Here is a 13,639-nt window from a genome sequence, read left to right on the forward strand (position 1 = left end):
CCTGGAAAACGTGGGAGCTCTTTTAAGAAAAAGCACTGTACACTCACATTTCCCTGAAGTGAGGTTTCTTTTTCTTTTCTTTTTTTTTTTTTTTTTTTTTAATTAATGCACCAAATTGTCTGTGAAGGCAGATATTTTGTTTATAATTTTCCATGCTGATCTAGAGACAATCTGCTGTCACTGCCCAGGGGATTAGTGTCCAGAGATGGGATTATATTGTAGCCAAACAGGAACTGAACGAGGTGGATATGGAGTATGAAAAAGAGCAGTGAACGTTTTCTTGGGAAGCATCAGAGCTATAAAACAGGCCTTGATGAGAGCTGCATAGAGACCACAAATGTGGTATGGGAGGGAATAAGTCTGAACAGTTGGTGCCAGTTTTGTAGGAGGTGCATGAGCGTTCCCCTCCTTGCTGTTTGGCTCAAGGCCTCTTGCCTAGTGAAACATGTTGTGTTAGCCTCAGTCCCACAGTGCTGAAGGAGCTGGACTGAAGCAGGGAAGACTTTCCCCCTTCTGAATCCTGCCACTTCCTTAATATGCAAACCTGGGAATCATGCATCAACATCCCTTTTTGCCTTCTGATCTTCCCAGAATCATGGCAAAAAGAAAATTTGATGCATGCATTTCAAATTCCCTACCCTTAGAAGGAGATCCACAAGGTCCTAGGATCCACAGTTTCCTCCCAGTGATTTACATTGGGTCGCTGGATGTCTCCTGCTTGATGAGACCCTTTTTGGTGGGGTGTGGGGCCAGTGTCCACAGCTCTGGCTTGCTCTACCCAAAGGTGGCTTGGGTGATTAGAGTGATGGCTTCCTGACGTCAGATGAGATCCGTTAAAAGGTATTTATCTCAGGCTTGGGCCAAAGCTGCGGGGGAGATTAAAAAAGATTGAGGCCAAGATAATCCCCTCGCAGCATCCCACTAAAGTGGCTGCCAAAAGGCACACCACCAAATCTTTTGCTGCTGCTGGCCCCTGTGCCCAGTTTTGTTTTCCCCAGGCAGAGCTGGAGTTTGCTGCCCAGAGAGGCTGGGACCCCTACCCTACACCATTGTGGATCTTGCCTTGACAGGACTGCTGTGAGTGACACAGTTTCCTCTTCCTGGCATGCACAGGGCACAAGTGGCACTCTGTGTCTGCAAAAATGGGAATTTCTGTGGACCATGAAGTACATGAGCCCTGCCCCAGTGGTTTATAATCCTAGCCTGTTCTGGCTAATCTTCACTTTATTAGTTTGTGGCTCACATAAACATGGATTCAAATGTGCCCGCAATGGTTGCTTTCCCTTCAGGAGGAGTGTGCTACTCTCTCTTTTCACCCCTCCCCATCCACCTGCTTTGCATTACGTCCCAATCCGATTTCCCCAAGTCTCTGGTGTCTGATTTAATTTGCCTGACGCTGCTCCTGGAATCAGCCCTCCCCCAACCCCTCCCGTCCACAGCCTTCCAGCTCCCATGGGGAGATCAGTCCTGGGAGAGGTTGAGGAGCTGAGAGGGAGCCAGGGTGGACGACAGGACCAACTGGGCACCACAAGGGTACGAGGACCTTCTGCCTGGAGCAAAGTCATCCTCAGCTGGGAGGCAGGCTGTGAGACTCCCAACTAGGGAAGGCGACCCAGCCTACGCTACAAATCCTGGTAAGGATGCTGCTTTGTTGCTCCCCATGTCACTGTGGTGAAGCTGACAGTTGGGATGCTGGGTTTCCTGGTCTGATGCTGTGGCGTGCACTGGGATCTTTGCACAGGTGCTGATCCTGTGTGCAGGTATCTGAGGAAGAGGGAGAGAAGAGCTGGTGGAGAAGTTGGGGATGTTGCTGAGGTGCCTTTACAGTGATAAGGGGCTCTGCATTGGGGTGAGGTCACTTGTTCTCACCATGAGAGCTAAATCTCACTGGCTTCCACACTAGTGCAGGAGGGCAGTGCCTCTCCTGAGGGAGCTGGTGCCCACCACCCTGTGCAACTCTGTGCTACCGGTGTGTTCCTGCACATTTCTTTGCAGCCAGACTTTTTTTTTTTTTTTTTTTTTTTGATGGAGAGCAGCCCAAAGAAAGAGAGGTACAGAACGGGGTAATTTTACCCTGGCTTTTGATCTCCATCAAAGGAGAGGGAGATCATCTCTGTATCCGGCTCTGCAAGGAGCCCAGGGTCACCAGGGCGAGCATGCAAGGCCAGCCAGGGGATTATGTGGAGATCCAGGGATGCTACCTATTAATATTCAATCTTCCTTCCTGCATCTCTCCCCTTTCTATTTGCAGAAACAAGACCGCTCCCTGCCCAGTGCGGGGGAGTTCACCCCAAGATGGGAAAATTTGAGGGTCCAATTCCCTTTTCTCCCACCTGTTGCTCACCCCCATCCCCACAAGCACATGGTGCAGGTGGCTCAGCAGGACTGTGCCTGGGAGTGTAGGATGGAATGCTTCTCTGACGTGGTGCAAGGTACATGGCTACTGCCCTGACAAGTCATGGTGTGGCAGCAAAAGGCAGGGAAGGTGCCCAGGGGCTCAGAATGAGTCTGGCAGTCCACCAACGAGAGCACTGCAGCAGAGGGCTCCAGCCAGCTCACCAGAAAAGGCAGAACGGGAAAGCACAGTGAAAGAGAGCAGAGAGAGGAAAGCTGTTTTCCAGGTCTAGGAACTGTCAACTGGATGAGCGTGACCAACGCAGGGAGCAGAAGAGGGGCTGAGGTGGTCTGACTGAGCACAGGCTGTTTGCGTTGCAGTGCTCTCCAGATGTGCATGACTCACTAGAGGCACGGCGCTATGGAGCAGTGCTGTTGTCATGGGTTCTCTCCTGCTCTGTTGTAGTGCAAGGGTGACAGTGGTAAAAACAATTTCTCAAAGGAGCATAACAATTTGGTTTCCTCTACTGCTTAGCATTGATTACTTCCAGAAAGCACTGGGATTGCACCATTTGGAAGCCTTTCCATTTAACACCAATCTTGTCAGCTTCCCTGAGCTTATCTGCAGATCTGTAAGAAATGTATATCCCTAAGGTCCTGCTCAGGGCAATACTGTGCCTTGGCCAGGCTCCAAGCTCCATTCCATGTTCTCTTCATCTTCCCAGATTCAGTTCCCCCATTTCCTGTCCTAAATTTACATGACAAGCTGTTCTTCCGCACACCTACCATGGTCCTCTGAGGATACAGCAGTGCTGCAGCGGGGACTTCGTCACTTTCTCTGAACAAATTTCAGTGGAATGTGATGGGTGGAGGTGCTGGGTGAAACTAGGGCTATTAATACTGTTCATCTGTGGCTCCTTGTCCTGAGGCTGAGAACAATTCCCAACATCACTTAGATTGTTCCCTCACAGGGATTTAAAGATTCAGGTGGAGATCTGAACCTGAGCTGCACCTTCTCTATACTTAGCCCTTTTTATCCATCCTTGAGATCATGCCCCTGCCCTTTGATCTTCCTGTCAACTCTGAATGCCCTTCATCTAGTCATGCACATTGGCAGAGGGCAGAGAAGACTCCTAGGAAATGGCTCTCTAGTGCCGTATTTGAGAAAAAAATACATCCAGGGAAAGGAAGAGACCAAGTTAAAAAAACAAACAAACAGAAGAGATACAGAAGAGTCTGTGGGCCCAAGGAATGCTGAGGGACATACATGTAGCCAGTTTCATTTGGGCAAGAATTGCAGGAGTGGAGGGAACAGAGAAAAAATGGCTCCCATTACTGTGCATGTCTAAGCAGACAAAAACAGAAGTCCAGAAGGGTGGCTAAGGGAAGGCAGATGGATGGTGATTTCATACAGGCAAAGGTCTGTGAAGAGATGGCTTGCACAACAGAGAGACATTGCTGTTCCAGCCAGGAGAAGCTTGAGGATGAGTTCTCTCTGGTGACAACATGGTCCGAGGGGACAGCATGGAGCTGCACTGGGAGCAGAGGGCAATGGGGCCCTAGAACAAACTGCCCAGGGCAATGGGCATGGCCCCAAGCTGTCAAGGAGTTCAAGGAGTGTTTGGACACCACTCTCAGACATAGGGTTTGAGGTTTGGGTGGTGCTGTGTGGAGCCAGAATTTGGGCTTAGTGATCCTTGTGGATCCCTTAAAACTTGGGATTTTCTATGGTTCTGTGATTCTGTGGAAGAGATTACCTGGAGAAGCCAAGCCTTCATGGTTTGAGGACCAAACAGGGGAGGATGGAAGGAGAGAGTGAATAGGAAGCAAAACAGGTGTCCAGCAAAAAGAGGCATCTGGTGCTAAGGGCTGTGGAGACATAGTAGAGGAGGAGGTAGGATTGGTCCTGGGGAAAACTATGAGAGGGCAAGTTCTGGACCAGAATGAAGGAGCTGGTCTGCTTGGGGATGCTGAAGGTTCAGGTTTACCACTTAGTGTGCTAGGAGGCAGTGACCAGAGCTGCACATAACATCCAGAGCTTGTCCGTACAGCAAAGCTGAGGGACAAACACCACGAGATGAGGAGCCTGCTACTGGAAATTGCAAGGCCTCCTCAGCATCTTCCCTGTCAGCCAGTGAGCTGAGGGATGGAGTGAGCTGTCCAATTCTTTTCCAAAGAGAAGTGCCTCCAGGGTTTTTAGGACTGACATTATTCAGCCCTCTTTGTTCCACCTCTGGGAGAAACCTTACCACCACTGCTCTGTCAAGAGAAATAAAAAACAGGGGCAAGGGGCTAGCTCATATGCTGATCTCCCCCTATCATTCTATACAGCTGAGGCTGACAGTGCTAAACCACCACTAGGATGCATTCCTTAGGCTCTGACATGGTGTCCCTGGGCCTGCACCCTGCTCTCTAACCATGCCAGTACAGGCAGCAGGCAAGAGGCAGCCATGCTGTAACACTGTTCAGGCTTGCAGGCAGCTGGTACAAGACTTTCTCTGCAAAGTGTAGTCTGAAAAATCCTCTCCTTAGGATAAATACCTGCCTCCTGGGAGCTGAGGGAAACCTGCATCTCCCTCAGCAAACTTTGACCAAGCAGAATTTAATCCTGCTTGAAGCAGCAAAAGGCAGAGCTGCTTAGGGGAAGCAACTATACAAAAATTGTAAGCAAAATTGGGATTCAGGAGCTGTCAATGCCTGGGGAGTGCCCACAGTCAAAGAGCAGCCTGGCATGGAGGAAGCAAGGCCTTTGGGCAACAGGCCAGAGCAGGATAGAATGCTGTGGCTCACAGGGAGTAGTAGTAGTTCTGCAGGTCCTTGGAGTCTTACAGGCCTTGAGCAAAATGCCAGCTTTAAGGATGAACACCTAAAACATTTCTGGATACACATTCCTACCAAGGAGAAAGACTGAAATAATAAAGACCATATTTGTCTACAAGAGTGAAGATGTCAGAATCACTGGTGGAATTTTAAGTACACCAAATGGAAAAGAGAGAACAAAACTGAGATGTTGTACAATCATATAGTGTAGCTGTAACTTGAACATGAATTGCAGTTCTGGTTCATTGCCCTCTCTACACAAGCGTATCATTTATGCTCTGTAAATAACTGAAAAGTGCTTAGAGAACAACAGAGGTGATGGGATGCAACAGTTTACATGTAAGGAATAACTAAGCGTGCTCTGCATTCTGCAAAAGAGATGGATAAAGATGAATATGATAAAGATCAATACAATTCGGAGTGACACTGAGGTGAATAGAGACCATTTATTTGCAGATTCTTTCAACTGAAAAGAACCTCCAAGTGGAACAAGTGCCATTTGGGTGTATCAGAACCAGGAACTTCTTCATAAAGCATACTGAGTTGTGGAATTCCTCACCACTGTGCACTGATACTAAACTTTGACTATGGTACAAAAAGTGACAGGACAACCGTGTAGAAAACCTGTGAAAGCCTTGCATATTGTAAATGCTGCCATTAGCTTTGGAAGCTAGTGAAAAACTGAGGCTAGGAAAATAGGAGAAATGCCACTACCTGCTTATGTTATTCCCAGATTCCTCCCGAGGTGTCCACTTTTTTATTATTATTATTTTTTGTTTTATTTTATTTAAACTAGAAGGGAACTTTGATAGAGTACTTTAACAATCCCTCAGTTTCCTTGATGGAGGACTGGTGAGCACTGCCTGTTGATGCAAGTGCAGAAGAACTTCAGTAAGAAGTTCTTCAGCTTCTCAGTGTTCATGTAAGCAGGACACAAGACCAAAAGGACATTTGATGGGGTCTGGTATGACCTTCCCAAATGCTAAGGGCATTGACTGAGTGCAGTGAGACATTTTCAGTCATTCAACCAAAAATCAGCCTTTATCAGAGACACCTGCATTTCCATAACTGAGCAGTCCAATTGTTGGCCTTTCTACCTCACATCTCTCTCCCTTAATTTGTCTTCCCAGATTCAAGGTTGCCCACGTGGAAAAGCCACCTGTAGCTCAGAAAGATGGGGGAAATGGAACAGATGAAGCAGGAGGCTGAGCAGCTGAAGAAGCAGATTGCGGTAACACTGGCAATAGTCATGAAACTGCTGGCAGAGTGTCTATCCCTTGTGTCTAGGTCTCCAACTTGGAGTTGAGCTTTCTCCAAGTACATCCTTGGATCCTTTTGCAGCACTGCACAGCCCTCTAAGTACTAATGGAGATCCTCCTAGTACAGAGGGAGGGATTGGAAGGAAAAGTAGACAAGAAGGGGGAGAATGGAATGGACATTGACATCATGTCGGCAGATGAGCAAAGGCTAATTCATCTCCAGACCTCTGTCTGTGGGGGCAGCTGGTGTTCTGTCATGGAAAAGGTGTTACATGGGGAACTGGGCAGCCTCAGTCTCACCTCTCTACTGCTTGTTTGACTGGTGCTGAGCAGCCCTTATCACAGGCCAGGAACCCCCTGTTCTGGATACAATACAAACTAAACAAAACTCTTATCCATTTTAAATGAGCCTTTAGGGAAGGGCCCTGAATTTTACTTGCTGTTGCCTCCGTCACACAGCTTTTTTTCTGTCTCATCCACTCTTGTCTCTCCTCCAGGATGCCCGGAAAGCTTGTGCAGACACAACACTTGCTCAGGTAAGGGCCAGGGCTGATTGGGCAGGTTAGCATGCATGAGGTCAGCTAGCATCACTTCCAAGGGGACTCTCCAGGTTGGAAGCAATTAGGAAGCAGGGATAGGGAGGCAGTACAGCTCCTGTCGGTCCCAGATTAATTCTTTCCCTCCCCCTGCTCTTTCCTCAGATTGTGTCTGGAGTGGAGGTTGTTGGCCGCATTCAGATGCGGACCCGAAGGACTCTGCGTGGGCACTTGGCCAAGATCTACGCCATGCACTGGTCAACGGACTCCAAGTGAGAAGGATGCTGCTCATCTGCTGAGTGCCTGGCAGCACGTAGATATAGAGTGCAAGAAGGCTCTGGCAAAGAAAGACCTACTAACACAATCTTATTCCTTTCTCGCAGACTACTGGTCAGTGCCTCACAAGATGGGAAACTGATTGTGTGGGACACATACACAACTAACAAGGCAAGAGTCATGTGGTTGCAGAAAACTGGGAGGGGATGCAGGATTGGAACCCTTCAGATGCCCTTGCCCTGCTCTCCCATCTCCTCTGCTGACAGAGGCCAGACATGGTTTCTTGTCCTCCCAGGTTCATGCCATCCCTCTGCGTTCCTCCTGGGTCATGACCTGTGCCTATGCACCCTCAGGTAATTTTGTGGCCTGTGGGGGCCTTGACAACATGTGCTCCATCTACAACCTCAAGACGCGCGAAGGCAATGTCAAAGTGAGCAGGGAACTCTCAGCTCATACAGGTGGGTGTTCTGCCTACCAGCGGCCTGGGTGCCTCTGCTTCCAAATCTCACTCTTCTAGCCAGCCCTGCTCTGTCTCTCATATTCGTTGGTTCCTGCTCCCCAGGTTACCTCTCCTGCTGCCGGTTTCTTGATGACAACAGTATTGTGACTAGCTCTGGAGATACCACGTGGTAAGTGTTATCCTCTGTATCTTACTGACACGAGCAGCCACAGGCACTGAAAACTCACACCGTTCCCCTCATATACTGCGTTTTGGGAGAACTCTGCCTCAGGGTGGTGTGTGATCTCAGGCGCAGACTCTGTGCAGCCCCTCTGGCTCTTATGGCTCAACAAGTGGTGCTCTTTCTGCAGCACCTTTCTTCCCACTTTATGTAGGGATGTTTCACCTGAAGGCCACAAAGAGCAACTCAAGAAGCCAGACTCATTGCTCTCCCTTGGCAGAGCAGCTGCTGTTTTTCCCTGTGCAGGTTGGGTCAAGATACAGGTCTATTGGTGGAACGGCAGGGACCGTACTCCCACTCATCTCATGTGGTAGCCAGACCCATGATTTCCCTCCTTTGTTCTGCAAGCAGGACAACTCTTTAAGCCAGCTAACAGCACTGTATAGCCTTGTCTGGCTCTGACAAGTTCTCTCTCTCACAGTGCACTCTGGGACATTGAGACAGGGCAGCAGAAGACCGTGTTCCTGGGTCACACTGGAGACTGTATGAGCTTGGCAGTTTCCCCAGACTTCAAACTGTTCATCTCTGGAGCCTGTGATGCCACTGCCAAACTGTGGGATGTGCGGGAGGGTACCTGCCGCCAGACATTCTCAGGGCACGAGTCTGATATCAATGCCATCTGTGTACGTATGCCATCTGTGTGGTAGAGGGGAAGAAGAGAAAAAAGGGGATGAGCCAGCAATGAAATAGAGTCTCAAGGTTGAGAGAGGCTGTCATAGTCACATGAAGAACAAGGGTCTTGGGATCCAGCCTGAAGCAAGGAGGGCCTGAGTTCAGATTAGGGGCTGATTCTTCCCAGGCACTGGGGCACCAAAGCACCTGTCATTCTCCAAACCTGGCTTGGACCCAGACTCCACTGTCATCTGTGGAGCTCAGCACAACACGTGTTTATGCTGCTTTGCTTGTTCTAGCTGTTGGGAACCAGCTTTGGCATGATTTAGGAGCCTTGACAGAAGACACAAGTGAGCTAGCTGGAATATCTAATTCAGCTGAGGGTCTCATCTTCAGCTTGTAGGGGTGGTAACTTGGGATCACAAGGAGGAAGAAGGAAATCTTTATGCAAGGCAGCAGAGAGATCTAGGAAAGTATCCACCATAGAGGCAAGGATTCAAACCAGAGCCCTAGAGGTGACAGAACAGTATATCAGTGTAATCTCTTTCTGCTAATTAAATGAGTCTGTTGGCTTCCTGCAATGTACAGCTTTTCTCACCTGACACGTGGCTATTCTTCTGCCACACCTATGTAGTTTGATTTTTGCTCTAGGGGCTGGGACAGGACACACCCAGGAAGCACTTATGAGAAGGTGGCTTCCTGATGGTTAGCAGAGGGGTGAAAATCCATAAGAGACAGCCTCATTAAAATCTGATGTGCCCTTCACAGTTCTTCCCTAATGGCGAAGCCATCTGCACTGGCTCAGATGATGCCACCTGCCGTCTCTTTGACCTCCGGGCAGACCAGGAGCTCATAGTGTACTCTCACGAAAGCATCATTTGCGGAATCACATCAGTCGCCTTCTCCCGCAGCGGGCGCCTCTTGCTTGCTGGATATGATGACTTCAATTGCAACATCTGGGACTCCCTGAAAGCAGAACGTGTGGGTGAGTGGCTCCTGGAGGTGTCTCTTTCATTCTCTGCAGAGGTGGTCTATCCCTACCAAAGAAAGGAAAAGCAAAGTATCCCTAATTTTTCTGAAAGGGACGCATCCTATACATACCAAAACTCAGCGATGCTTTCTTGTGCTTAAATAATAAATAAGCTATCTTACAAACTATTGGCTTTAATGTTAATCAGGTCATGGCTTTAAACAAGTTTTTCAGAAGGGAAAAGTGTCAATATTCCTCTTAGCTAAACTGCTCTCAAACATCAGTTTTATTTCATACATTCTTATAGCGCTGCATGGTGGCCAGACACCAAGCTGAGCATGGACCTGGGCTTCTATCCAGGTGCTTTGGATGTTCTGTGATGCAAAGGATATGCCTAGTTACTATTTTTCTTCCAGACATGGCTCCTAGCCCCCCGAAACTGATCACAGCCCACATTTGATCTGCAAAAGTATTGCACTTTTAGTTTTGTCAAGGACATCTACCTTTCTTAGCCTTACAATGGCTTCATGGTGAAAACAGTTGGCAACAATGTCTTGCATTGAGGATGCTTCTAGCTGGACCTTCCTAAGAACATTGCTCCTTGGCCAGATACCTAGTTGTACACCATGCACAAATGTTCTTCTGCACACTTGCTCTTATTAGCCAGGTACAGATTGCTAATCACATTTTGAAGGAACAGAATGATGCATAAGAGACTGGGTACACAGACCATGGGGAGAGCACTCAGCTCAGTTAAGCCTTTTGCCTTCTCCCAGCCTTATTTCTTCTACTGATTTCTCATCTTCCTCTCCCATCAGGAATCCTTTCTGGCCACGACAACAGAGTGAGCTGCTTGGGCGTTACAGCAGATGGCATGGCTGTTGCCACTGGCTCCTGGGACAGCTTCCTCAAGATTTGGAACTAAGGACAGCAGAGGAGAGGGAAAGAACAGCAGAAGCATGGGCCACAGCGACTGCATCATCAGCCAAGCACAACAGAAACACCCACTTGTCACTCTCACTTCTCTCTACACACAGGTTGCTTACAGGGGTCTCCTAGAGTGAAAGGGGAAGGAGGGGGAGTACACATACTGGCTGTTCTCTCTACCTCTAAGCAAGCCTGGTTTCTTGCAGGCTTGAAGACCTACAAAACACAACAATTATATCTCTGGACTTTACAGTTCAAACACCCTGCATTTCCTCCAAACACCTCCACCCACATTTGGTATCCAGCCCTTGGAGGACCCCTCATTCAACACCTCTGTCCTAGACCTTTGATTTAACTATACCTAGCTTCTGTGGGGCTGTCATACTTCTGCAGGCAGCCTCAGAGACATACTAGGCTTGAGATTTATAACATGCAACCCTTACCAAGCAGGTAGTGTAAATTGGGCTCACTTTCCACTGGGAAAAACTTAAGACTTATCTATGGATAAATGGGGGAAAAAACAGCCCTCAGACCTTCCAGTCTACCAGAGAATGTTTTATTTATTCTTGTTTGCTTCTTGCTGTTTCTTCTCTTTTTGCCTCATTCCTATATTGTGCAGTGACCAATATAGTGTCTGACCAGTAGCCATCAGCCACCGCTTTCATGTCTGTTCTAGATCTCCATAGTCCAGGCAAATAAAGAAAGCTGACATAAGCACCACAGACTATGTTATTTCCAGAGCTGCTCTTCTCTTGTGAACACTCTCTTGATTCTCTCTCTAAACAACATATTCTTTTAAGTCCACAAGGAACGTGTTCCTCTGTTGTTTTGTTGAGAATAGGTCCATTTGTCCTGAAGTTCACTGCTCTGAGTTAGAATGGAGCACTGAAATTATATCCCTGTAAGTCTTGGAGATCTGTCACAACTCACATCTCTCAGCTCAGGGGACAGCTGAGCATCAGAGCTAATGGAAAGCTGACTTATTAGTCCCTTGAACTTAGAATAAAGACAACACACATACTGGACAAGCAGAATGCTCCTACCTCAGATACTGAGTATCAAACACCAGCTAAGTTTTAAGATTAATTTATTTACTTTAAGAACTATACAGTCAGTACAGCCTACAGAGAACCAAAGCCTGTACTGTATATGAAATACACAAAGTTATGAGTATTATCTTCCCAACAGAAAAAGGTGAAGATAAATCATTAGTCTGGAGTCTTAATTGATTTCAGGATTTCCCAGTCCTAGAAGACTCTCTGAAAAGAGAATTACAGTAAGACTTTTGGAAAAGAAATCTCTAGTTCTCCACAAAAGGACACTGTTGGTTTTCTTTGTTCAAGTCATTCCAAGCACAGTTCCCAGCTTTGAGGTTCCTGCTCAGATCCGCTGCCACTTCCTTCTCCCCAGAGTTCTCCCCCAGTATGTGTTTCTTAGCCTACAGAAGGAAAAAAATGATTGTAAAATACAAGCTGAGTTATTCAATTCTCAATAAAATATGTAAGCCATTTTCAGGCCATCCACCTTTGACTGATTATTTGACACTCCAATATAAGAGTACAGGATTTTCCTAGAAAATAAAGAATGCACTGGAAGGAAGTAATATTGTGGTAGCGTTGAGAATACAGATACGGAACAAGATTTGAAAGGGATCTAGGTATAAGATCATCCCATAGAAGCATTCTCAGGATATCACCAGGCTCTACAGGTTTGGGAGGCCATAGTTCCAGCCTGTGGCTATACAGAAATGGAGAGATTTGTTATTATAGCCCCCTTCCCTTCCCACAGTATGAGGCACTGAAATTTACCTGACGTTGGACAGGAGCACTGGGGGGATTATCATCTTGTAGGATACTGAAGGGAGAACGGACAATCCCACCAGATGTTGCCAAGATCTTGTTGCTGGCCTTGCGTCTTGCATGCTTGTTCCCTGAGAAGCAAAGGAAACAAGTCAGTGTGTCACAACAAGGTTAAAGGGTCCTGGATTTTACATGCTTCCTGACATATGATCTCATCTACAGAGAATGTTACCCAGAAGGTAAGAGGATCAGAATGAGAAAAAGGCAGAGCTGGCAGGGAACTTCTGGATCTATCTGACTGGGATATCTATCTGACCCTGCTCCAGCAGGGACACTGAGGGCTGAGTGCCAAGGACCACAACTGGGTGGGTATTAGAGATCTCCAGGGAGCACCCAGAGCCTGTGGGCAACCCGTGCCAGTGCACCATCACCCACAGAGCACAGAAGCGCTGCCTGGAGTTCAGAGAGAACCTAGTGTTCCCTAGTTCGTGCCCATTGCTTCTGGTCCTGACACTGGGCAACGCTGATAGCCAGACTTTGTCCTCCCCTGGGGTGTAACTCTTCAATCCCTGAGAGAACTCATTTAGAGAAGCAGTCCCCATTCTGGCAGCTGGAGGACCTGTTGGAGACTGCTCGCTCCGGCACACACCCATCCCACACAGCCCCTCAGTCCTCCCAAGGAACTTACCCGAGGCCAGGCCGGGCCCGGCACAGCGGTGCGGCCGCACGGTCGCCTCGCAGCCGGACTCGGGGCCCCTGTCGGGCTGCAGCTCCGCGGCGCCCCGCAGGGCTGGCTCCTCAAACGCGCGTGCTGCTGCGGGTGGCGGCGGCTCCGGAGGCGCGGTGTCGACGGCGAAGGCCTCTCCGAGCTGCCTGACCAGGCACTCCACGCTGTCTGCAGGGGGAGAGGCAGCGCTCAGCCCACACCAGGAAGAGACCCCGGGGACGCGGCCCTGCACTCACCGCTCGGAGTGTCCTTCATGGGCGTACGGGAGATGCCGAGCGTCGGCGAGCGCGGGTCGGCGTCCTGAGCGCCTGCCTGGACAGGGCCGGGCTGCGGGCTGCCGGTGGGGGAGCTTACCACCTGCGGGAGGGCAGCGGGCGCTGAGGAGCCGCGGAGAGCCGTGAGGAGGGAGGAAAGGGGGCGAAACGCTGTACCTCGATAGGAGTGCGCAGGATGCCGGCGCTCGGGGAGCGCGGGTCGCTAACATGAGCCAGGTGGCGGTTACGGAGGGAGCCGGGCACGGGAGTGGTAGGAGCGCTGCCCGAGGCGCCCATGGCGGCGGGCGTGGAGCCACACAGTACCCAGCCGGCGGCGCTGCCGCGATTCAAATCTCCCGCTCGGCCGCGGTGGCGCCGCCCCATTGGTCCCCGCCCGGAATAGGGCCCCGCCCCCGTGCCCGCCCCGTGCCCGCCCCCGCCCCGC

At 49.3% G+C, this 13,639-nt stretch overlaps 2 protein-coding genes across 2 annotated transcripts; one reads left to right on the forward strand and one right to left on the reverse strand.

The window, feature by feature from the left end:
• Positions 1-6,328: 6,328 nt before the first annotated feature.
• Positions 6,329-11,328, forward strand: GNB3 (G protein subunit beta 3). The gene is made up of 9 exons (XM_003202677.5): positions 6,329-6,385; positions 6,911-6,949; positions 7,115-7,221; positions 7,333-7,396; positions 7,521-7,683; positions 7,788-7,854; positions 8,327-8,528; positions 9,286-9,502; positions 10,306-11,328. The coding sequence occupies exons 1-9, from the start codon at positions 6,329-6,331 to the stop codon at positions 10,410-10,412; spliced, it is 1,023 nt and encodes a 340-aa protein (XP_003202725.1). The 3' UTR covers positions 10,413-11,328.
• Positions 11,329-11,484: 156 nt separating this feature from the next.
• On the reverse strand, positions 11,485-13,576 carry CDCA3 (cell division cycle associated 3). The gene is made up of 5 exons (XM_085235512.1): positions 13,372-13,576; positions 13,177-13,297; positions 12,902-13,108; positions 12,223-12,344; positions 11,485-11,852 (listed from the first exon to the last, which is right to left on the reverse strand). Exons 1-5 carry the CDS (start codon positions 13,489-13,491, stop codon positions 11,715-11,717), a joined length of 708 nt encoding a protein of 235 aa, XP_085091638.1. The 5' UTR covers positions 13,492-13,576; the 3' UTR covers positions 11,485-11,714.
• Positions 13,577-13,639: the final 63 nt, after the last annotated feature.

This window comes from Meleagris gallopavo, chromosome 1 (genome assembly GCF_905368555.1).
Source record: "Meleagris gallopavo chromosome 1, MGAL_WU_HG_1.1, whole genome shotgun sequence".
Lineage (NCBI taxonomy): Eukaryota > Metazoa > Chordata > Aves > Galliformes > Phasianidae > Meleagris > Meleagris gallopavo.

What these genes read in the sequence shown, in the direction of transcription:
- GNB3 (XM_003202677.5), top strand. Translation starts at nt 6,329, where the DNA reads ATGGGGGAAATGGAACAGATGAAGCAGGAGGCTGAGCAGCTGAAGAAG. An exon ending in AGCTGAAGAAGCAGATTGCG is followed by an intron (nt 6,386 to 6,910) that starts GTAACACTGGCA and finishes TCTCTCCTCCAG; the next exon opens with GATGCCCGGAAAGCTTGTGC. An exon ending in ACACATACACAACTAACAAG is followed by an intron (nt 7,397 to 7,520) that starts GCAAGAGTCATG and finishes TTGTCCTCCCAG; the next exon opens with GTTCATGCCATCCCTCTGCG.
- CDCA3 (XM_085235512.1), bottom strand. Translation starts at nt 13,491, where the DNA reads ATGGGCGCCTCGGGCAGCGCTCCTACCACTCCCGTGCCCGGCTCCCTC. An exon ending in CATGAAGGACACTCCGAGCG is followed by an intron (nt 13,109 to 13,176) that starts GTGAGTGCAGGG and finishes CTCCCCCTGCAG; the next exon opens with ACAGCGTGGAGTGCCTGGTC. An exon ending in GTGCTCCTGTCCAACGTCAG is followed by an intron (nt 11,853 to 12,222) that starts GTAAATTTCAGT and finishes TTCCTTCTGTAG; the next exon opens with GCTAAGAAACACATACTGGG.